The sequence below is a fragment of the Corapipo altera genome, unplaced genomic scaffold, assembly GCF_003945725.1.
Source record: "Corapipo altera isolate COAL_440 unplaced genomic scaffold, ASM394572v1 116, whole genome shotgun sequence".
Classification (NCBI taxonomy): Eukaryota; Metazoa; Chordata; class Aves; order Passeriformes; family Pipridae; genus Corapipo; species Corapipo altera.
The window spans coordinates 184,264-208,227 of NW_020884953.1; the positions used below are offsets into that span (position 1 = coordinate 184,264).

Genomic DNA, 23,964 nt, shown 5'->3' on the forward strand with positions numbered 1-23,964 from the left:
AGGGACCCTAATGGGGCTCATTCATCTCTTGCTGCTGTAATTTGGCTGGGAGTTAATTCTGAGAATTAACTGTGCTGAGAAACTGTGTGCATTAAGGATGCAGCATTAATTTACCGACCAGGATCAAGATGCCCTGCAGATCCAGGCAACCCTGGGTCATTTCATTACTAATGAATACCAATTATCGTTCGTGCATGTCTGATGAACATGTTTTTGTTTTGCATTAACATATAATTTGGGTAGAGTTCTGATGTGGTCCTGTCACCTTCTGCACTTAACTGTGATTTCTTGCTGTGACTCCACATTTCTTTTAAATTGTTGTTTTAGAGATTGGGTTCACATGTGTGAAGTTTGGGTTGACAGTATAAATTTGCTTTACTCTATTGAAGCCCCATTGGGTTTGGTAGGAATGGAGTCCCTGTGAAGGACCTCACATTTCCTGAAAAATTAACACGAAGTCTGTAAAAGTAATACAATATAACACATTCTCTTCCACCTAGATCTTCACCCCAGGAGGGTTTGTACTACGTGGAGGTGATCTTTAAAGGATGTGTGATTAACAACCTGACTGGACTGGAGAAAGAGAATTATTCTTTCAAGGTAATCACCAATCACATAGAAGTGATGATAAAGGATTCAAGGTACTGGAGGGAGTCCAACTGCAGACACTGTGTCACAGGGAATATATTCAAATAATTAAATCATAGAATGGTTAATGTTGGAAGGGACATTAAAGATCATCTTTAATGATCATTCCTACCATGGGCAGGGCCACCTTCCACTAGACCAGGTTGCTTCAAGTCTCCTCCAACCTGGCCTTGAACACTTCCAGGGATGGGGGCAGCCACAGCTTCTCTGGGCAACCTGTGCCAGGTTCTCACCACCCTCACAGTAAAAAATTTCTTGTTTACATCTAGTCTAAATTTAGCTTTTTTTCCAGTTTGAAGCCATTCTTCCATATCCTGTCAATCCAGGCCTTTGTCCAAAGTCCCTCTCCACCTCTCTTGGAACCCCTTTAGATACTGGAAGGGGTTCTAAAGTCTCCCTGGATCTTCCTCTTCTCCAGACTGAACGCCCCCAGCTCTCCCAGCTTGTCTCCAGAACAAAGGGGCTCCAGCCCCTGGAGCATTTTCATGGCCTCCTCTGGATTCGCTCCAGCAGCTCCACATCCTCCTTATATTGGGGTCCCAGAGTTTGATGTGGTACTCCAGGTGGGGTCTCATGAGATTAGAGTAACCTCTCTGAGCTACATCCCTTATGGCCAGTAATACATATCTGGACCACACTGTCTATATGCATAGTTTGTGCTTCAACACAAATTTCTAAACCTGTCTTCAGGTTTCTCCTTTAAAATTAAAGTCACTTCCCTTAACGTGCTGGTCATGATTCTCTTCTCTCTCATATGCTGTAGATCTGGTTGCATGTCAGGACAAGAAACTGGGATGCTCCTTCTGTCCTTTAAAACTTGGTGCATCGAGGTACTCATCAGTGGCACTGGGTAGACCAGGTCACCTGAGAGGCCTTTCTGAATGAAAAATCTGGGTCTAGGTTAATTTATCTCTGTCCTTAAGCCATACATTTAGAAGATCCTGTTGTGTCAGAAGATCCAGTGCTGGCAACTTTTGATGTTGCTCTGCAAGCTGCAGGGTGGCCACTGACAGGTGACCATGGGTACAGCTGGTTCCAGGAATGGAAATCTCTTCACATCTAGGACAGCTCTCCACCTAAGATGAGCATGATTTGGAGAACTCAGACCTCAGTTGTGATTTCATATCTGTTGCTCCTCCTCCAACCGGGATTTCCCCTTTGGTTCTCAGTGTCAAAACACACTGTCTAAGGAGGTTTTGGAGTATGGTGGTATTAGACTAGTTTATGACAATGGTGTCAAAATCTGGGGTCCCCAGTACAGGAAGGACATCGACCTGTTGGAGTGAGTCCAGAGGAGGCTGCCAAGATGATCAGAGGAATGGAACACCTCTGCAATGAGGAAAGGCTGAGAGAATTTGGATTGTTCAACATGGAAAAGAGAAGGCTTTGGGATGACCTAATTGTGGCCTCCCAGTACCTGGAGGAAACCTACAAGAAAGATGGAGAAAGACTATTTACAAGGATGTGTTAGAGACAGAACAAGGGGAATGGATTCAAACTGAAAGAACATAGGTTTAGATTAGATATTAGGAAGAGCTTCTTGGCTGTGAGGGTGGTGAGGCCCTGGCACAGGTTGCCCAGAGAAACTGGCTGCCCCATCCCTGGAAGTGTTCAAGGCCAGGTTAGACGGGGGCTCTGAGCAATCTGGGATAGTGGAAGGTGTCCCTGCCCATGGTTGGGGGTTGGAATGAGATAATCTTTAAGGTCCTTTCCAACCCAAACCATTCCATGATCTCACACAGGACAGAATCCTTAACCATGATTGTGTGTTTTGGGATGAGGCCTGTTGTGTTTAAAAGTCACATCCCACCTCTGAACTGACTGTGAGTATCGAGCAGGAGAGCCCAGCGTTCTCAGAAAATTGTACATTAAAGCTGAAGAGTCATTGGGTGTTTCAGCTGGCTTAGAGAGTTGATGAAAAATCACCAGGGGATGCTATTAATGAGGCACATTCCAAGCTAAATAAAACACAGTGTGTCTCTTTGTTTTGGGACTGGGACCTGGGAGCTATGAGAATTAAAAATTAATTTTGCCTCCACATTAGGCTGAAAACGCCGCTGCAGGCAGCAACAAGTCTGAGCAGCTCAAAAGACTCGTGTCAGCCAGTGGCCCCAGTTTCATGCTGGCTTTGGCTTCTTTTTCCACATCATCTCTAGCATGGGGTATGATGTGATGTTGCCTTTGCTTCCCAGAAGTGGCCATTGCTGGAGGGAGTTGGTGCCTACTCCTTCATTTTTAACATGACCATGAGGAGGAGAGAAGGCAGAGATTGAGCTCTGAAAGGGAATGGTTTAAGGAAAGCTTGGAAAAAACCCACATTAATGCAACGGTGTCTTAGATTTGATTTAGCAAATCAGGTTTGTTGTGCTATTTATTGGGCTGCCAGCAGCGTCTGTAAGTGCCAGGGATCATAGATGAACATATCCAAAAAAAAGGACAATGGAAGGGCCTGGAGCACAAGTCTGATGATGAGTGACTGAGGGAGCTTAGCCTGGAGAAAAGGAGGCTCAGGGGGAACCTTCTCACTCTCTACAGCTCCCTGAAAGGAGGTTGGAGCCAGGTGGGGTTTGGCCTCCTCTCCCAATTTACAAGACACAGGACAAGGAAATTGCCTCAAGTTGCAGCAGGGGAGGCTTAAATTGGATATTAAGGAAAATTTCTTACCCAAAATGATTGTCAAACATCAGGGAAGTTGGGGAGTCACCATTCCTGGAGGGATTTAAAAGATGTGTAGATGTGGTACTTGGGAACATGGTTTAGTGGATTTGGCAGTGTTAGATTAATGGTTGGACTCAATCTTCAGGGCTTTTTTCCCCTCAGAGTTCAAGGTAGTTCTTTCCCAAAGACATGTCTGTTGTACTACACTACATTAAGATGGGCCAATACAAGCTCTTTCACTGCTCCACTGTTTTAGGGTATCAAAAAAAATTGCTAAAGGGTGGCTGAAGTATTTAATTTCTGTGATAAAGAAATACTTTCGAAGTATATACTCTTGGGAAGAAAAATGGTGCCGTAATGCAGGATAAAATGCAGGTTTTAACTTTAGACAAAGTATGGCTTGGAAACTTTGTAGTGTATTAAAGTGTGTCTTCTGGCATTGATTCAAGCCGGGGTGGGCAATTTGGGCACAAAAGAGGATGTAAAAATAGCAGTAACCCATACTCTGAATGGAGGTGGGGTAAGAAGGGAATATTTCTCCTTACTCCCTTCCTGGAGCAGGACTCTGCTTCAAAGATCAGATTTGAAGTGGAGGTCTCTGAAATGCAGTTGCCAACTGTGTTGTGAGTAATGCACCATCAGATCATGTTGCAATGCACTGAAAATAACTTCCATTTAACTACAAATTTCTCTTTGCAGTTCTCTGCTGAGCAGACACCTGTGGTTTACCAAATAAATCCACCATCTGGCATCCCAGGTACGGGATCTTTCTTTATGCTGGAGCCCACTTAAACTATTATTTGATGTTTCATACTGTCTTTCTCCTTAAGAGAGGTCTGTCTTGCTGGGAATAAAATGGACACCACCAGATTTTAATGTCTAAACTCATTCTGGACAGGAAAATGGGTTTGTCTGAGGGGGGAGAGTCTGCAGCATTGGGTACAAAAATGGTGAACCAGCAGCGGCCAAGTTATTTGGTACTTGGCTCCTGTAGCCCAGCTCTGCCTGAGTAGAATGATGTTGTTCTGTAGATTGATAAATCTAATCCATCCCAACTCTTGAGTCATCATACCTTGTTTATTTAGGAGTAGTTTTAAGAAGAATTGACTGTTAGGTGTTCATATTGCGACACCATACAGACCTGTAGGTTAATGGGGCTCTGGATCACACTTAAAAGTTTTGTGAGAAGACATTCAATGTTTTTGGTCTGAACAATTAATTGGCATATACAAGGGTTTTTTCCTATTTCTATCAATTTTTATATTTTCAGATTTCTTTAGAGAAAATGGAAAGTTCAATGTCCAAAGTAAAGATTAATCAAAACATTTTGGTCTCTTAATGCAGAGAGACACTTGTATGATGAGATCACAGAGATGCTCCTAAATCTAAATCAATCCCTTATTTCCAATTATTTTCAGGTGTAGTTCAGCTCTAGATTCTCATGCCCTGCTTTAGAGTGTCTTCATGGAGATTTCTATCTGTTAGCTGGATGTTTGACCTCCCAGTGTGGTCAGTGAAGAGCATGAGAACAACACTGTCTAGTGCTATTTCAAATGTCTTGGAGCACGAAGGACCTGCATGTAGCAGGGGGAGGCAGGACTAGGAGGACTTATTCCCTTCTGGAACCATAGTGGAAGGACAGGATCAGATAGAATTGGATTAGAAAGGGCCTTAACGCAGGTCTCATTCCAACCCCTGGTTATGGGCAGGAACACCTTCCACTATCCCAGGTTGCTCCAAGCCTCGTCCAACCTGGCCTTGGACATTCCCAGGGATGGGGCAGCCAGAGTTTCTCTGGGCAACTTGTGCCAGGGCCTCACCACCCTCACAGGGGAGAATTTCTTCCTAATATCTATTCCCAAAGGTGTTTGATAGGGTGTCTCAACTGATGTAAGACACCCCTGTGCAGGTGACTGAATGAAGCTCTCCCACAGTGTGGTCAATGGAGTGTTGGGAGTGATTCAACTGGCCACAGATATGCTGAGGTCCTTCTTTAGACCTTCACCCTGTCTAATGTACAAGTGATGTCAATTTGATTATCTCCTGAGGTTCTACAGTGGAATTGGGTTAGAATGTGGTGTTTAGTTAACAAAGGAGTTGAGGACAATGTCTTTTCAGTGCAAATATAGGAGACCTGCTAAAAAATTGGGAATGGACTTTTGGTGGGAAAAGTGAATAAGTCTGAAGTCTCTCGAGCCATGGTAGAAGCTGAGAGTAGTCATCAGCGCAGGCGTCTCTGTAAAATTCACAAAGACTGAGGATTCCTCTTGCTCAGCTCGCAGAATCTGCAAATGAGTTCTCTGCTTTTAAAAGGCTCTTTTCAATTTCCATTTCCTTTTTAAACAGGAAATTTAATACAGATTTATGGGAAGACAATCGCTGGAAGATATGAGACCTTCGACTTCAACATGGATTATATTGATGGGTAATTATCTACAGGCAGTGTCTGCCCCAGTCCCTGTAAATTGGCATTTCTTCCATCAGCCTCCTCGACAGCAATAAATTGCAACCAGTTGGCCCAGAATTGCCATTTACTTCCTTTGTGGTTTATTGCAGCTCATGAGTTGGGCTCCAGCAAACTTTGTTAATCTAATTGCAACTGGTCCATTAAGCTGGTTAGTTTGTTTACTGGCAGCACAGTCAATCACAGCTCAGTGTGAATTGTAGTGTAATTGCAGCTGGTTGCTGTAGATTTTATTTTGGCTAGCAAATTAAAATTTAACTAATTAAAATAATGTCAGGATCGAAAAGTTAAATAAATTTTCCCTTTCCATTTGCATTTTTTAGAAAAAACTATTAGTTTGAAGCAGATGTTCTAGTGAGACAGAAGATAAAGGAGAAGTATTTTGAGACAAAAGGCTTTGTTTTTCATTGCTTTAAACCCTCTCTGGGTATTTCCTTGTTTTCAAAGGTTTGATTTCTGGTTTGTTTTTTTTTTTTTGTTCTATGATCACATGTAACAGAGAAAAGTAAGTAGATTTAAGAAACTCACTTCAGGGCAGCAGCCCTTTAGAATCATAGAATCATAGAATCATAGAATAGATTGGGTTGGAAAAGACCTCCAAGATCATCAAGTCCAACCCCTGATCCAACTCCAGTTACTATATCATGGCACTAAGGGCCACGTTCAATCTCTTTTTAAAAACCTCCAGGGGTGGTGAATCCACCACCTCTCTGGGTAGGCCGTTCCAATGCCTGATAACCCTCTCTGTAAAGAATGTCAAGAACAACCAATCCAAAGTGAGCATCAACACTGTCCTGATGCATATCATATCTATTTCCATATGTATGGATATGTTATCAAGTACTAATTTATTATTTCCTTGCACTTGTGTCCGTGGCAGCGAAGAACTAAGCCCAGGTGAGCATTTTATAGAAAAACTATTAACCCATAGTCACTGTGCTGGCATTTTCAGGACCATTTCAGAATCCAGGAAAGGTGTGTATTCCCACTAGTAAGAAACTTTAATTGCAGCAGCAGATACTTAACCACTGGATGCTTTTTAATGACTTCTCAAGCTGAATGGAAATGTCCCTTGCTAATTAATTAAATTCTCTGCCTGCATGAATGAAACTCCAGTGCAGATTCCTACCATATCAGCTGCACCCATTTCTCAGCCCTACACTGCTGCACATCAACATCCTTTGTTTGATAGTAATTATTGTTTTACCTGCCTCCGGTGAAACCTTTGCTCAGTGGGAAGAAAGGCTGTTCTGTGTGACTGCAGGCTGGACGTGCCTCATACTCCACTGCTGGATTACTCATTTACAGCTTAACCTCACCAAAAGGAAATGGCCTAAAAATCTCAGCATTCCAGACAGGTTCCCTTTGGAGCTTCACATGAATAATTTGCCCATTTTTGGTGTGTTAGGAAATATGTACCAGGTGGGGACTTGGACTTGACCAGAGCAGTCTGTCCTTCAGTCACGCTGATTTGGGATTTGGAGCAAAAAAAAGAGAATGGTTATTATACTTTCAAGGGTGTTCTGCCCCCTTTTTCATGCTTTGTATGGGATTCAGTGGTCCAGTGATGATGAACATACGTTTGGCAGCACTGAATTTTTTTTATAGTCTTCCTTAAAAGAAAAGGTTCTCACTATCAGCCACCTGTATTAATAAAAGAAAAGTCTTCTATTTAAACCTCATAAAACTGCACTCTGAAGCATTGGTCATAGAAAACTACACTCTGAAGGATGGGTCATCACAGAGTGTTTGCATAACAGGTTTTAATTACATATTTCCCATGATTGCCTCTTGATTCTCAAAGAATTGCCAACCTTTGCTTATACTGCTAATTACTCTGAGTTTATTCCTCCTGCCTGATTCCTCCTCTTCAGCTGAAGTTGTTCCATATTGGTTCTTTAAGGTGGGGATATTTAAATTTGCTATTAGGAGCTTGGGTGATTCCTGGTAGAGATTGTAGTGTTTTTCCTCAAAGAAATAAAGAAATAGCTGAGTTGCATCTTGAATTACTTGCTGTAAGGGATGCTGCCTGCTTCTTCTGGAAGGTAAGGGTGAGTATAGCCCTCTTGGAGCTCAGCCTTGCCTACAGGGAGGAGCTATCAGGTCATTCAGAGCTGTCTCCAAGATGTTCCTGCCACTCATGATCTTTACAGAGGTGCAGTTCTTGCAGTATTTGGGTGTCGCAGTTCTCTCCCCATCCGGCGGCACACGGTCCCCGGGGCAGCGCCAGAGCCCTCCCACTTTTGGGAAATACACTTTGCAGGTGAAGAGATAAAAGATTAATAAATGCTGTGTAAAAGTGAGGGGAAGTTCCCGTCCTACTTGAAAATGTTGGCCGCTGATTTTAACAGGATTAGGTTTCAATTTGTGGAGCTCCATGTTGCTTTATGTCTCATTTTTCCTGTTTATTTTTTGCCCAGGCCAGCTACCCTTACAGCAGAAGGAGATGGATGGACCAGTCTCTGCTCTTTTGCTGACAGACAAGCTGGAAGCATGTCAGTTCTTCATTTATTTTTTGTTTATCTTGGTGCAAGGGCGCAGCACAGCTTGTGCACAAAAAAATAAATTAATTCATGGCTTTTGGAGAGACTTTTCTGCTTTGGCTTGAGGTGGGGAGAGACCCTGGGGAGCTGCCCATAGGATCTGTGATGGGGTGGGTGAGGGCTGCGAGTTCTCTGTGGCTCCAGCCACAGCCTGGCAGGGCCAGGGGCTGTTCTCTGGCCTGGAGATGACACCCCTTGCCCTGGCCACATCTGTTCTGTTCAACTCTCTAAGCTCCAAAACAAAGTAACCATTTCCAAACTACCTATTGACCCTGGTCAATGCATTGTCTTCAGTCCTATATAGGCACTAATTCTAAAGGCAGATTAGCTAATCTGAACCTAAATTTGGTGAGTAGCTCTTGGGATTTAACAGCATGGACAGACAGGCTCTGGTACCTGGGTCCCAGCACTATTTATTATTTGGTATTAATAGGATAACAGAATGGTTTAGGTTGGAAGGAACCTGAAAGATAATCTAGTTTCAAGCCCCTACCATGGGCAGGGACACCTTCCTCTATCCCAGGTTAATCCAAGCCCCATCCAACCTGGTCTTGGATGCTTCCAGGGAGAGTTCATGTATTCTTGTCTTCTGTAAGTTGCACAAGACCCTTTAGGCTGCTGGATCTTGCACTCTGTTAATTGTGGACAAAGCCATGGGCTCTGCAGCAGTGTTTCTTTTATGAGTGATGCACTTCTTACAGTGCTTGTGAACCCTGGAAAAGGAGGAGGGTACTTTAACAGGGAACCAGGGGAAAAACCTGCTCTCATGGAAGAGTGTCCTAAGGCTCCTGGGGTCCTTGCTGGACCCCCTTATCACAGTGTAAAATTCTTCCTGGCTCCCAAGAGGAGAACTTAAATGAAAATGTGAGTTGATGATGGTATGTCCAACATTCCATGACTCCTGAAGGCTGATGTAATGCCATCGTATCTGGTTTAATTGCTACCTGTTCCTTCTTACACATTAGGGACATGCAGAGGAGCAAGTAGAGGGGCAGTGCTTTTGTCCTCCTGTTCATTCTGCCCCGTGCCCACACTTGTCCCTGCCCAGTTTTTTATTTCAAATGGGGGTTCTGAAGGTCACCAACAGGCTCAGCTTCTGGGAATAGGTTTAAGGGGGCCAAGCTGGAGCACTGTACTACTGGGAGACATCCTCCTGATCTGCTGAACTCTCGATCATCAGTAGGAAGATGAGTTGTTCCTCTTCCATTTCACCAGTTTTTGTCCTTTGTTTCTAAATGGAGTCAAGCAGGACTATCTTAGAAGATGTGGGCTTATACACCTATTGTTTGGATGATTCTCCCTGTATTTTTCTCTTTTGGCTCCCAAGACTCAGCAAAGTCCTTTGTCTCCCCACAGTTATCCCATTTGGGTAGAGGATGGACTGGGGACCCTGCAGTGCCGGGTGGAAGGAAACCACATAGGTTGGTGAAAAAGGAGTAAAAATCGTGAGTTTCTGCTATTCCTGCAGCTTCAGAGGATAGTTTCTGTTCTGTCTCCAAAGAATAAGGCTCAGGGTTGAGTCCACAAAAGCAGCTTCAAAGTAGGGCTCATCAGCCTTCAACACAGCCATTTCTGTGGTTTGTGACCTCTGCACAGCCTGGAAGAACATGAAGTGAAATCATGGCGAGATGTGGGCACTGCTGACAGCAATAGTGTGATTTGTCCTTACTCAGTTTACTGCTATAATCCTTCTTATCTGTGGTGGACTTTCCCTTTACTGCTTTGTTAGAGGAATAAATTGGGTGCTTCCCTGTATTTTCTCTCTGGTAGCAGGTTGGATCCCATTCATTTCTCCTCACTTCCAAGTGTTCTGAAGAAGCTTCTAATTTCTTGTGGAGGCTTTGAGCAGCAAGCTTCTTGTTTGGGAAAGATATTCTGAGTTAAATATATGAAATACACTTTCCTTACTGCTGTAAGGAAGACGAGAATTGGGCCCATGACACCTGGGCAAGGTTTGGTAGGATGCACTTCATGTTTTGCCATAAAGCATGTTATACTTTTCTCTCCTCCAGGGTCCCACAACATCAGCTTCTCAGTGTTTAACAAAGGAAAGTGAGTAAAAGAATCTTTTTTCCCTTTTTCTCTGGTTTTGCGTGGGGATACAGATGCCTTGCTGTCCAGACTAAGCAAATGATGTTTTTACTGAATGATGTGTTTCATTGCTTAGAAATGAGGTTTTGTTTTCTTGAGAAAATAATTGTCAGATTGGGAATGAAAAGGCACAAGGTTTCACCCCAGCCCATTTACATTTTGGTACTTTACTACTTTACTTTGAGCATTCAAAGCATAAGACATCTTATCCTGGACAAGGGGGAATGGCTTTAAACTGGAGGGGTGGTGTTCAGTTGGATACTGGGAAGAAATTCTTGACTGTGAGGTTGGTGGCACATGTTGCCCAGAGAAACTGTGGTTGCCCCATCCCTGGAATTGTCCAAGGACAGGTTGGAGCCACCTGGTGTAGTGGAATTTGTCCCTGCTCATGGCAAGGGGTCAGAACAAAATGAGATCTTTAAGGTCTCTTCCAATCCAAACCATTCTTTAATCTATTAAACCAAGCTGAATAAAATACTTTCACTTCGCTTTTAATTATTCATCCAAATGGGAAATAGTTTAGCCATAAAAGGAGGTGAAAATGGGTTCTGAAAGTGTCAAAACATACTTTACAATGTGTTAGTACTTTGTTAAAGTGTTTCAACCGTGTAATGGGATCTCGTGAGTCAATGCCTCAATGTGCTGGTGAAAGGCATTGTTGGATCTTACAGAAATGTCCCACTGTTCCTCTGGAGAGTGAGTGGTCAGCTCTGCTAAATGAAGGTCTGCTTTAACTTAAATGGCCAAGGATCATTCAGGCATTTTCTCTCTCTTGCAGGTCAGTAGTACACAAAGGTTCCTGGCTCATCAGTGCCAAACAGGAGCTTTTCCTGTATCAAACACATTCAGGTATTACAATGATCCCCCTCACTGCTGCAGTGTCTTCAGGAAGTCCTTGTGTGGTCTAGGAAAGGACTTCTCCCTGTTGCTTTTCCCAGGGGTGCAATCCTGTTGTGTCCTCATCTTGCAGTGCCACTCCCCTGGTATGGGTTTGACTACGCAAAAAGCTGCAGATCAAAAATTTCAAGATAAGCAGATTTATGTGCTAAGGTGGGATGTGCTGCCTCTAACATCCCCAGTGTCTTAGTGATCCTCTTGGGCAGGGATATGCTTGACTGTTTTGAGCAGCCTAACCTAAGAAAGCCAGCCACAGAACAGCAGTATGGCATGGCTTGGGATGATGTTGCTTTATCGTTGTTCCTTTTCCTATCAGATCAGTTGTAGACTTGAGATGTTGCACCTACAGAAACTTCTGCCCTGTAAATCACTCTGTGTTTGATAGGGTTGAGATTTTAGAAATGTTGAACTTAAGATAACTTGCACATCAGCAACAAGGAGATGATGTTCAACCACTCCAAGAATTGAGTACTGGATAAGTGGTGAATGGCAGGTTTACTGCACCATTAGTTTATAAAATGACTTAAGGCTCATTAAAAATAACCTACATGTGACTTTTCCAGCTCTATTGTAGGCAGGAGGCAATGAAATACTGAACATCTGCTTGAAGTTATGGTCATATGCAAATAGTATTAAAGAATTACATGGACAGATAGTGATGGGACAAGGGGTAATGGGTTTGAACTTGGAAAAGGAGAGATTTAGACTGGATATTATGAGAAAATTGTTTACTGTGAGGGTAGTGAGGCCCTGGCACAGGTTGCCCAGAGAAGCTGTGGCTGCCCCATCCCTGGAAATGTCCAAGGCCGGGTTGGCCAGGATTTGAAACAACCTGGTGTAGTGGAAGGTGTTCCTGCCCATGGCAGGGGGTTGGAATGATCTTTAATGCCCCTTCCATCCCAAACCATTGAAAGACCACTTGGTTCACCTGCAGAGGTCCCCAGCAAGGTCCCACCAAGTTTTTGATATTGAATTCACTGAAATTGATGTAATAAATGCATTAATTCCTTATGGGCTGCATCTGAGAATCTTGGTTCAAGAGTTAACAAAAACTTTTTTTATATAAAAAGCCCTATGTAGCCAATACACGTCTATGTTTTGTATATTGTTTATAACATACTACTTGTTTCACCCATAAATTAAAAACACTTTGTAAAGAAGGATAATTGAATGTCCTTATTTACAAGTTGAGGCAAATTAAAATGAGATAACTCTGTATGAATTTGTCTATGGGCAGAGCACAAGCAGAAAGATCTGCCAGATCTATCCAGTAGACCGTACTGTGCTAGCCATTAGTCAATATTGTAAAATCAAAGATTAAGCAACAGATGAATTAACAATGAAAAAGAAGATATAGATCAACATCCCTCACAGGTTTTTATTAGTCTTTTTTATTTTTTTTTCAGATCTAGACAAGTACAACTGGGTGGTTAAACTAGGACGTCTGAGTCCAAAGTGATAAAATGTCATCAAAGAGAAAAGTAGTTTTCCAGTGTGGAGGGACATGACTGTAACAGATAAAATCCTGAAAGAATCTCATGGTCATGAAGTGGACACTCAGATGTCAGATGATTGGAAAGTGTGGTAACATTTAAACCTATGGGCTAAATTGAGAAGTGAGTCAGAAGAGGTCAAAAGGATTAAAACAGTTTTAATTTCATCTTTTTTTTTTTTCTTCAGAGCTCCTCAATAGCACAGGATAGACCAGTTTGCAATCTGAGCATGACAGATGCAGTCACTGCTGAGTAACAGCCCAAGCACTGCAGTGTTTCTCCTGTCATGCAGCCAAGTTCTCTATGTTGTTCATTCCTGGTGTAATCCCAGAGGTTGTCAAATGCCCAGGAAGGATCAGTGAGATGTTGGTTTCATTCACAGGAGCTGCTCTGGCTGGAAACAGTGCAAGTGCACCGCAGGCTTTCACAGAAATAGGGCTGGAGGTAATTTTCCAATGCTTGTTTTCAGATTCTCCTTTTCCTTCCCCTGCAGAGATAACCTCTGTGTTCCCAGTTGGAGGGAGCCTTGGAGGGGGCACTGATCTCACTGTCATGGGGGATTTCTTTGAGGAACCAGTGCAGGTCACTGCTGCAGGTGAGAGAAATGTGAAATACTTGGTTTTGCAATACAGTGATCATGGCCCTGAGCACAAACCCCAAGGAATGTTTAGTGATAACAGTGTGGAAATTGTAGGAATCACCTTCAGGAAGCTCCAGTTATTCTGACTGTGGGCATGAAATGTTTTGCTTTCTGGTAGTACCAGCCCAGGCTTCCAGAGAATTGTTAATCCCATTCAGAAACGAAGTTGAGGCAGGGTATTCTGTCCCTTTCTTCAGCCTTGTGAGACCCCACCCAGAATAGCACATCCAGTTCAGGAGTCCTTAACATAGGAAAGACATGGACCTCTTGGAGCAGGTTCAGAGGAGGCCACAAAGATGCTCTGAGGGTTGGAGCCCCTCTGCTCTGGAGACAGGCTGGGAGAGCTGGGGGTGTTCACCTGAAGAAGAGAAGGCTCCAGGGAGACCTTGAAACCCCTTCCAGTGCCAAAAGGGGCTCCAGGAGAGCTGGAGAGGGTCTTGGGACAAAGACCTGGAATGACAGGACAAGGAGAAATGGCTTCCACTGCCAGAGGACAGGGTTAGATGGGATATTAGGAAGAAATGTTTTTACAATAAGGCTGGTGAGGCCCTGTCACAGGTTGCCCAGAGAAGCTGTGGCTGCCCCATCCCTGGAAGTGTTTGAGGCCAGGTTGGATGGGACTTTGAGGAACCTCATCTCATTGAAGATGTCCCTGCCCATGGCAGGAGTTGGACTATACAATCTTTAAATGTCCTTTCCCACCCAAACAGTTCTATGATTCTAAGATGGGGTCATGCTGCAGCTCAGCTGTGTTTCCAAGTCTCACACAGTACATTTGTCTCATTTTCTTTCTCACAGGTGTCCCCTGTAAAGTCAAGCACGTCTCTCCCCAGCAAATCAGATGCACCACTGAGGCTGTAGGCAAGAACAGGAGAATTGGTGCCCCCCAACCAGGTATGGTGTTCAAATAACTGAAGGTCCAAACAAGCAAACACACATGGAAATGCAGGGCAAAAATCATTTGGTGATGAATGCAATCAAGAAACAGAGCTTTCCAGAACACTGTCTGCTTCAACATTAGACCAGTTTCTTCATGGTTTGATAGGGAAAGGGGCTACAAAATGAGCAAAGGGCTGGAGCATCTCTTCTATGAGGAAAGACTGAGGAGAGAGCTGGGGGTGTTCAACCCGGAGAAGAGAAGACTCTGGGGAGACCTGAAAGCCCCTTCCAGTGCCTAAAGGGGGATTATAAGAAAGATGGGGATAAACTTTTAGTAAGGACTGTAGTGATGGGGCGGGGAGTGATGGTTTTAAACTAAAAGGAGGTTGATTTAAATTAGTTCTAAGAAAGATATCTTTTACAGTGAGGGTGGTGAGGCCCCGGCACAGGTTGCCCAGAGAAGTGGTGGCCTCATTCCTGGAAAACATTCAAGGTCTGTTTGGATGGAGCACTGAGCAACCTGATCTAGTTGGAGATATCCCTGCTCATTGCAGAGAGATTGGGCTAAAGAACCTTTACTGGTCCCTTCCAACTCAAGCCATTCTATGATTCTGTAGCCAGGAAATGCAGGGTGGAGAGCTCAGCCCCCCATGTGCAGACAGGTGATGGTGGGAGGAAGGTCAGACTGGTGAGCAGGGCTGTGGAAAATGAGGGGAAAAAAGTATGGATAATATTTAGCTGAACTAGAGCTGCTGCAGAGGTTTCTGGGGATGCTGCTTGAGTGGAGCACTGCAGTAGAAAATTATTGTGCATAAAATGAGATTTACCTAATTTTAGCTGTGGATCATCTCAATACCTTTTCCTGCAGGAGCAGACATGGGAGCTGGTTGGATGCTCTGCTCTGTGGAGATTTTTGTTATTTCTTGTGGAGGATTTCAAGGTAGAACAAATTCCCTAAAGTGAGATCTGTGTTCTACCTTAGACTGCAAAATACCCCACAAACAGAGCCAATTTATTATTAAAATTTTCTCTGTGGCCTACCTCCTACACCACTGATTCCAGCATGTGCTCTGGCATTTCTGTTGCCTGCTGCTGAGAGTACTTTTGTTTTAACTTTCTAGGAAACAGAGGGCTTCTCTTTGAAGTCTGGGATGATGCCTCTGATCTGACAGAAACAGGTCCTGGATACAGATGGCAGTTTGTACCTAATGCCAGCTCCCCAGTAAGGTTCCTGTCTGGGGCAAAGAAGTCCTTCAGGTACTCAGTGATCTTAAAAAGACATGAAGCCATGGCAATCACCTTTAGCAGTGCTAGGTGCAGCAAAAACACCTGACAGCTCTTTACAGCAGAGCCTCACTGCACAGCTCCTGCAAATCAAAGCAAACCCTTTGCTCTGAGGTCCTTTTGAAGCTTAAAATATGCAGTGAAGTGTTTTATTTTTTCCTCCTTTTGCTTTCCCTCAGTATTTCTGCTCTACCTGGCCTAGATATGCTGAAATTCCACAAAAGAAATTGCTGTGGAGGTAGAAGGAACTCCAGCTTGAGGCTATTTTGGGTTGGACTTGAGCCGGATGTGGAGGGGTAGATTCTCAGCTGATTTTGGCAGCTGCAGCACATGTGGAGTTAATGGAAATCAAGTGATTTGCCCCAAGCTGTGGAAATATCTAAACTGTGTTGGTGTCATTGCCTCTTCAGATAAACCCTTGAAAAAATGTGCAGTGTGCATGAATTCTCATTTTTTCTTACCATTTCTGTTTTTCTTGGTTGATTCTGAGTGTGTTCTTGGCTTTTTCCTGTGTGTTCAAGGTTAAGACTTTGCTTGAGAAGAAATGCACAAAATAGTGACCACCAACAAAAACATACTTAATTTCCTGGTGCTGTTTTTTCTATCCTTTTTGGAAAATTTCATAAAGAATAAATTACATTTAGTGTGAAATTGAGTATTTTTGAGGTTCCTTCAGTTTTAAAATGTATTGGTTTGTTTTGTTGGTTTCATGGTGTTTCCTCGTTACTCGATGTACACTTGAAGGTGGGGTGGGAGGATGGGGTGTTTTTTTGCTGTGTTATGATGTTCTCCTTTTGCTTAGTTCCAGGCTTCGTGGATTTTTTGTGGCTCCTCAGACCAATAATTACACCTTCTGGATTCAGGCAGACAGTCAAGCATCTCTCTACTTGAGTTTGTCCCAAGATCCAGAACATAAGGTATAACTCTGAGCAGAGAAAAACGAGATTAGGATGAAAATTGTTTTAGTTAAGGTCATAAAAATGGAATTGACTTGTTTGCCCTTACGAATCTATTGAAGAGTGAAATCTGTGTAATAATATTTGATGTTTTAGATTGGATCTGTCAATTGTTCAGCTCATAAAAAACTCATGCTTGCAACCAGAGTTGTTGATTGTCTTTTCCAGAAGACTTTTTTTTCAGTTCAGCAAATTGCAATTGCTGACAATCTGCAAAGGGACCTGGAAGTTTGCTTTCTGATTTCCTCAATTTACCTCCTTTTTTGATTGTTGAAATATTGCCTTCTGAAAAGGTTGATCCTTGCCTTTGGGAAGTTGAGAGGATGCTCTAATGAAGGTGATCTATTTATCTGGACTATTCTTGAGCCTAGCAACTGAACAGGTCTAGAAGAAATATAAAATACTTTTTATCTATTAAAAAATAATAACATTATTACTCTTACTAATGGTAGCATATTACATGGAAATCTAGAATGATTTGGGTTGGAAGGGACCTTAAAGATCATCTTGTCCCAACTCCCTGTCATGGGCCTGGACAACTTTTGATAGACTAGAGCCTCATCCATCCTGGTCTTGAAAAATTCCAGGGATATAGGGCAGCCACAGCTTCTCTGAGCAACCTGTGCCAGGGCCTCACCACCCTCACAGACAAGAATGTCTTCCTAATATCCAATATAAATCTACTCTCTTTCAGTTTGGAGCCATTAAATCAGTCATTGACATTGGAGCAACCTGGTCTACTAGAAGGTGCCCCTGCCCATGGGAGGGGGTTGGAATGAGATGATCTTTTAGGTCCCTTCCAACCCAAACCATTGTGTGACACTGATTTGGTTGTTCTGCACACAGGTGAGAATTGCTTCTCTCCCTGCTGGCAATTCAGAGTGGTCTGAGAACTGGGTGAAGAATTGGAGTGAACTTTGGCAGCCAAAATCCCAGAAATTTGAGCTGACTGCTGGTTCGAGGTACTACCTGGAAGCACTACATCATGGCAAGACACCCAGCAATGGGATGAGAGTTGGAGTCCAGATACATAATACGTGGCTGAACCCCCATGTGTTGGACAGCTACTACATTGAAAGACATGAAATCCGGGCTCATGCTTTGCATCTTCCAGAAGTGCAGGTCAGTGCTGTGTTCTTGACCCTGGGAGCTGGACTAGCCCTGAGCCAAATGACCTGGATGGCAAAAAGTCCTAATTGTAAGGTCTGTGCTGATGCTCCATGTGAAAGTGTGTTCCCACCTTGTTTTTAACCCTGAGACAGCTGATGAGAAGAGTATCATGAGCTGCAATCGCTCAGGGTTTTTACACACACCGGTGTACATTTCTTTACACGTTGGTGGGTGTATGCAAACCCTCAACAATGAGGGAAGAGTTTCCTGGTGGTTAAACCCCACAGCTGCAGCTCAGGAGCTTTAGGGACTGTTTGTGGCTGTCAGTGTGTCTGCACAGGTCATGTACCCCTTGTGATCCTGATAATTTAAGAATTTAGATTTAGAATTTAGGTTTGTGTCAGTAGAGACCAAGAACAGTTTCAGAGTAGCTGAAGTGTCTCTTGGAAGGAATTCTTGTTTTACATATGCTTAAAAATGCAAAATATGTGCCATGTAATCCTCCTCGGTAGAAGAAGCCAGGTTTGGAATGTATCTCATGAAGTTTGTGTTTCTTTCCATTTATTTGTTTGCTTCTTTGCTTGCCAGATGTTGACGGTGTCTGGTACAGGGTGTTTCAGTATCTCCTGGAACAACACATTGCACAAAATGATCCCCACAAATGCTACAGCTCACCAGGTAGGTGCCATTAAACACACATATTTGGTCCTCTACTGGGGAGGAACCAATGGACACCTGGTACTTGACAGCATTTAAGTGTTTGGCCCCGAAGTTGAGATAAATTTTACATGATGTAGGGGTGATTTTTGTTTCTGAGATTGCCTCACGGTGAGATTTTTTGGGGGGTTTGAGTCCCAGGTGTATTCTAAGCATATCACATCCTCCAAATACCTTGGAATTCCCTTGAACCAGACTCTTAGACTTCTCTAAAGTCAGGTGTGTAGAGTATGGCTCTGGCTTCAGACAGAATCTCCCATTGTTTCTTGATGTAGTCAGTGCTATAACAACCCTGGGTGATAACTCCATGATAGTCATTAGGTTGTGCATACCTCACACCTGAAAGGTACCAGACATGGGAGTTTACACTCTGTTGAGCTGAATTTTATTCTTTTATTCTTTTATATTTTTATTCTTTTAATATTTGGCTGCCTGCTCATTCAGATCTGCTGTGCCACCGGTCCCTTGCTAATGAAAAATGGAGTGATGACGTGTGTGTTGAGGCTCTCTGATGACATGATCCAGAAACCATTGGACTGTGACTGCTTTTCACTTTCTTAATTTCTTTTTAAGGTGCAAAGAGCAATAGAAGAACTCCTTTCAGTAGGATGTGAAACTGAGCCAGCTTCTGCTAAAATCCTTTTCCACGATGGTTTTGAGAAAGGAGGTAGTGATCTTTTATGTCAATCAAGCAGTATTTACTGTGAGAGCTGATTTCCTTTATGAAATAAATGTGCTTGAAACTTTGAGTGAGAGTAAATTTACACTTATAAGGGGTGTAAGTATATATATTTATGCTTCTCAGCTATCCATTATTTGTATGTATTCTCATGGGGAAGTTCATTGAACTAGCATTAAAAACAACATGATCAATATAACAATCACAGTCACAGAAGCCCTGAGTTGGAAGGAACCCACAAGGATCATTGAGTCCAACTCCTGGCCCTGCACAGGACAACCCCAAGGATCACATCATGTGCCTGAGAGTGTTGTCCAAACCCTTCTTGAATTCTGGCAGGAGAATACTTAGAGTAGGACTGTTTGCCAATTTTTGGATACCCACTTTCTGTATTTTCATGAATCTCTTGACTGCACTGGTGTCTTCTGAATCACCTTCAAACATCCCCTCTCCTCTTGTTTCTTTTATCTGTCAGATATGAAGAACATCATCACCACAGGACACACTGTCAGTGGAATGGAGCCTTTCTGTGGGAGGTTCAGTGTTCACAGACCAAGCCAGCTGCTGAAAACCTCCCCATCCACACTACCAAGATATGACCTTACCGAATATACACACGTAAGTGGATGCTCTTAATGAGTAGGCTGTACTGGGAATTGAATACTCAGAGCCCAATCAGCAACTTAAAATCATCTGGTCTGCTTAGAATCCCACCAAATCTACAAAGAATTGTGTCTTTGGACTGTGCTGGTGGACAGAGTGGGTAATTTGAGATCCCTGAGATGTTGATATTGTTTAACACATCTGGCTGCTCTTTGCTCCTGGGGATGCAACCCCTGATGATGGAAAGGAAAGAGTGGGATGGTGCTGGGGAAAGATGGGAAAAGTAGGGGTGACCACTTCTTGACAGAAGGAAAAAAACCTTGTAATCTGGGGCCCACTATCACTCACTTTTCTATTAATCTTCTACTTCTAATATAAATGAGGGCTTGGTTTCAACTCTGTTGCCCTTTCTTTGCCATCTGGGGGAAGGCAAATAGCCTGGCCCTGAACACTTCCATGGATGGGACACCCATGGCTTCTTTGGGCAACCTATGCCAGAGCCTCACTACCTTCACAGAGAAGAAATTCTTCCTAATATCCAATCTAAATCTATTCTCTTTCATTTTGAAGCCATTCCCTTTTGCCCTGTCACTCCATACTCTTTTCTGAAGTCCCTCTCCAGCTCTCTTGGAGACTCTTTAGGCACTGGAAGGGATTCTAAGGTCTCCCTGGAGTCTTTTCTGCTCCAGGCTGAACAACCCATTGCTAAACTGGATTTGAAACAGAATATACTATCTTCTCCATACATCACATATATAAATTATGTACAAATTACCTGTGGTTTGACTTGTGAAAATTTTATTCCCTCATTTTTGCAGGTATGTTTTGCTCACAAAGGCCATATGAGCAACATCCTTCTTATCTCTGTGTCCTACACTAATGTCTCATCATGTTCAGTGAAGAAGAACTTCACCTGCCTATGGGATTTCAATCACACTGACTCTAAAAGGTATCCAGACAGTTGTGGTTTCCAGAGATTACACTTTCCATAGTAAGGAACTGCAGTGGGAAAATGGAGGGAAGTTCTCATCTGTACAGGATCAAATTGTCAGCAGGGGTAAGCTGACATGTGCTCTTACCTGGAGAGGCACCCCTGGAATGGGACTCCATACTTTCTGAGGATTTACTGAGTGAAGTTCCATGTTCCTTGTCACATGCAGTATCTCACCTCAGTAATGCACAGATGAAGAGTTTGCTCTGTTTGTGGTAAACACATCAGAAAAATTTCTGAGGACAATAGCTTCCCAGTTTCTTTAACCTCAGACAGTGGATTTTCTGCAGTGAAACAGGGAGATGAATTGATTGTGTTTTTTTCCCTGTCAGGAACCTCATGAGATCACTGGTACACAATGTTTTGGAAATTGGTGTAGTCATTGATTTTCTTTACTCACTTCAAATTCCATGGGTAGAAAACATTTGGTAGTAGATGTAAATTTTGGGCAGACACACTTAAAAAAACCAGGAGTGTCAGAAGAACTTGATGGAGAGAACTGGGAGCCCTAAGCAATGGTCTGATATTCTCAAGGGTGCCAATTCTGGATTGACCCCCATCGAGGTCACTGATGCTATCATAGTATTTTGCCAAAAATAGAGCGGACAGTCATTCCCACATTCCACTCTTGTGATGCAAAAAAGGACCCATAAGCAGAGACCTGTGAGGGAGGTGAGGCACTGGAACAGAGAAGCTGTGGATGCTCCATTCCTGGAAATGTTCAAGGCTGAGTTGGATAGGGCTTGGAGCAACCTGTTCTAGTGGAAGATGTTCCTGCCCATGACAGGGAGTTGGAATGAGATGGTCTTTAAGGCTCCTTCCAGCCCAAACTATTCTGTGATTCTGCGGTTTAAAACCTTTTTTCTCACTATGGGGAACTCATCAGAGACATGTTAAGAGTGATCACAAGCTACTCAGTAAGTGACTTCTGTATGAGTAAATAACAGTGGTAACAACAGTAGTACCTGCTGTTACCTGGAAGCTTCACAACGACCTCACATTCAGTTATTGCCACAACCTTGTTGTCTTCCAGATGGACATTTACCTGCACTGACCTCTGGAAGAGGTGTGTGAATCTCTCCAAGCTTGTCCAGGACCTCCCTTCCCATTCCCCTGTGTTTGTGCATCAGATAGACTTGCAAAAGGAAACATCTGGGTCATTTTACCTTGATGAAGTCATCATTGCTGACAGAACTGTGACTGGTAAAGGAATCTATTTCTCTTCCCCCCCTCCCGGGATATTCCATTAAAATACATAATGATAAAGCTGGATGAAGTTTTTTCAAAGAGAGATTTCACAACAGGCACAAAAATAATTTTGTTTTCTTATATATTAAACTTTTTTTTCTTTTGTGACAGCAGTCAAGAAGGAATTGCCAAATATCAATATTCTTGGTTTATTTGAAAATATGTTTTACAAATGGCACAGGCTGCCTGGGACAGTGGCAGAGTCCCCATCCCTGGAGGGATTTAAAAGACATGTAGATGTGGCACTTGGGGACATGGTTTAGTGGTGGGCTTGGCAGTGCTGGGGAAACAATTGGACAGTGATCTTAGGGGGCTTTTCCAGCCTAAATGATTTTGTGATTCTATGAAATGCAACTCAACAAAACAGAACAAAAAAAACTCAAGAAGGTGTGATCCCAGCTATGAAATGGCAATAACCTGGGAATAGTCACAGCTGCTCTCCTTGCTCTAATGAATGTTTGTGATCTTCTTCCAGTTTCTCAGAGAGATCCCAAACCCCCTTGGCCGGGTGGGAGGATAATTGAATCAGTATCTGTGGTGGGGTCTCCTCCAACTTACAATGTGTCCTGGGTGGTGTCTGGCTGTGGTCCAAGTCTGCCCCTTCTCTCTCCAAGGTAGGGATAGTGAGTAGATCATCTCAATACCCTCAAATACCTCTGGTACTTCCCCCAACATGTCTGGAGCTGGTTGTCAGCTGGATTCAGCTTCTGAAAAAGAGGTTCTTAAGATGTTTCAGCTGATCTGTGCTGTAAGATGTACATGGGCCACCAAGGTATGGTGTAGGACTAGAAGGAGACCTAAGCCCTTCTGGAACAGTGGATGAAGATCAGAAAAACATGCTCCAAAACACCTTTAATGACATCAGGCAATGAAAGCCCACCTTGTGTGTCCTTGTTTACTGAGATGGTTTCATTCCTCTGAACAATGAAAGAGAAATTGGAGCTATAGGAAAACTAGATCAGATAGTGAAACATTAAAGAACTGTATTGGCAGAAAATAGGTCCTGTAAGGTTGGATTGTATCCAGCTGAGTCAACAAGGACCTGATGGGAATGGAGCCAGGCAAGGGAGAAGCTGGAATTATGCAGCCTGTCCTCTGCAGGAGCCAGCTGTTACCTTGGCTCAGCTTCTCCGCTCAAACTGGCTTGCCCAGTGATCCACAGGAAACCTCCTTTCAGAAGAAGATGAACCTCAGCCAACTGTGAATTAATTTGGTTTCTTGTGGTCTGCCTTCTTCCAAGCAAATTCAAAGCCATGTGTCATTGGTTTTAAGTGCTCCAAAGACAGCGAGATTTTTGTTTAAGAGGTGGCTAAGTTCTGAAAACAGTTAGGTCTGGCTCCCAGAGCAGCCAGGTTCTTTCATTTCCTGATTAAATCCAAGGCTTTGGTGAATTCACCTGTTGGATTTCAGAGATATAGGCAGAGTCAGCACAAAGGAAAACTGACACAATCCAGTTTATGCCTCAGGTTTCCCAATATAAGAGCTGCAAGGCCAAGTCTAAAAAGTTGTTTGGTGTAACAGTTAAACAGGCACAGTTGTTTTGTAGAAGTCAGCTTAGGTAGCACATCATAGAAGGATTTGGTATGTGAAAGTCTCTCCTTTAAAATCACATTTAATTGCCTGTGTCAAACACAGAATTTTGACATTAGCCAACAACAATAAAGGCAAGGGTAAGAATACAGGGGGATGTTTATGATGTTTGGTTTGTGTAGCCAGAGGTATAACTAACAGAAAGAGGGGAAATCTTTATTCCTGTGTGGAATATTTAAGAAGACTGACATTGGAATGCTGCATACAACACTGATGACCACATTTTAAAATAAATTTAGAAAAACTTGGAAAAAAATGCTGCTAACATCAGTATGGAGCTGCAGAAAATGGAGAAAAAAATTTAAGAAGCTCAACCTGTCCAGCTTATAAAAAGAGGATTAAGAGATGGATTGGTCACATTACCTCTCACCAGGGAAAAAAAAAGGTGTTTGGCAGTAGTGGGATTATCCATCTCACTGAGGGAAGGTAACAGACTAAGCAGAGAAGTAGAGACTGCTGAAACCAGGAATACT

The 23,964-nt window shown here is 43.1% G+C and overlaps 1 protein-coding gene across 9 annotated transcripts in view; it reads left to right on the top strand.

Annotated features, from left to right (window-relative positions):
• Positions 1-23,964, top strand: part of PKHD1 (PKHD1, fibrocystin/polyductin) — a 261,116-nt gene that overhangs the window by 5,578 nt on the left and 231,574 nt on the right. For 4 of the 9 annotated variants that reach the window (XR_003530915.1, XM_027663423.1, XM_027663422.1 and 1 more), the window contains 18 exons: positions 501-600; positions 4,006-4,063; positions 5,653-5,731; positions 8,191-8,265; positions 9,670-9,734; positions 10,326-10,365; positions 11,183-11,253; positions 13,288-13,389; positions 14,233-14,328; positions 15,435-15,570; positions 16,400-16,514; positions 17,400-17,675; positions 18,252-18,341; positions 18,954-19,047; positions 19,535-19,677; positions 20,481-20,611; positions 21,687-21,856; positions 22,377-22,515. Coding sequence is in view for 7 of the 9 variants with exons in the window: in XM_027663423.1 (XP_027519224.1) it covers positions 501-600; positions 4,006-4,063; positions 5,653-5,731; positions 8,191-8,265; positions 9,670-9,734; positions 10,326-10,365; positions 11,183-11,253; positions 13,288-13,389; positions 14,233-14,328; positions 15,435-15,570; positions 16,400-16,514; positions 17,400-17,675; positions 18,252-18,341; positions 18,954-19,047; positions 19,535-19,677; positions 20,481-20,611; positions 21,687-21,856; positions 22,377-22,515 (1,980 nt within the window). In the remaining 2 variants the exon portion in view is untranslated. Of the gene's footprint in view, positions 1-500; positions 601-2,381; positions 2,472-3,867; positions 3,930-4,005; positions 4,064-5,652; positions 5,732-8,190; positions 8,266-9,669; positions 9,735-10,325; positions 10,366-11,182; positions 11,254-11,399; positions 11,455-12,707; positions 13,390-14,232; positions 14,329-15,434; positions 15,571-16,399; positions 16,515-17,399; positions 17,676-18,251; positions 18,342-18,953; positions 19,048-19,534; positions 19,678-20,480; positions 20,612-21,686; positions 21,857-22,376; positions 22,516-23,513; positions 23,572-23,964 lie in introns of those variants that run through there. The other 5 variants (XM_027663425.1, XM_027663426.1, XM_027663429.1 and 2 more) reach the window with 5 other exon arrangements.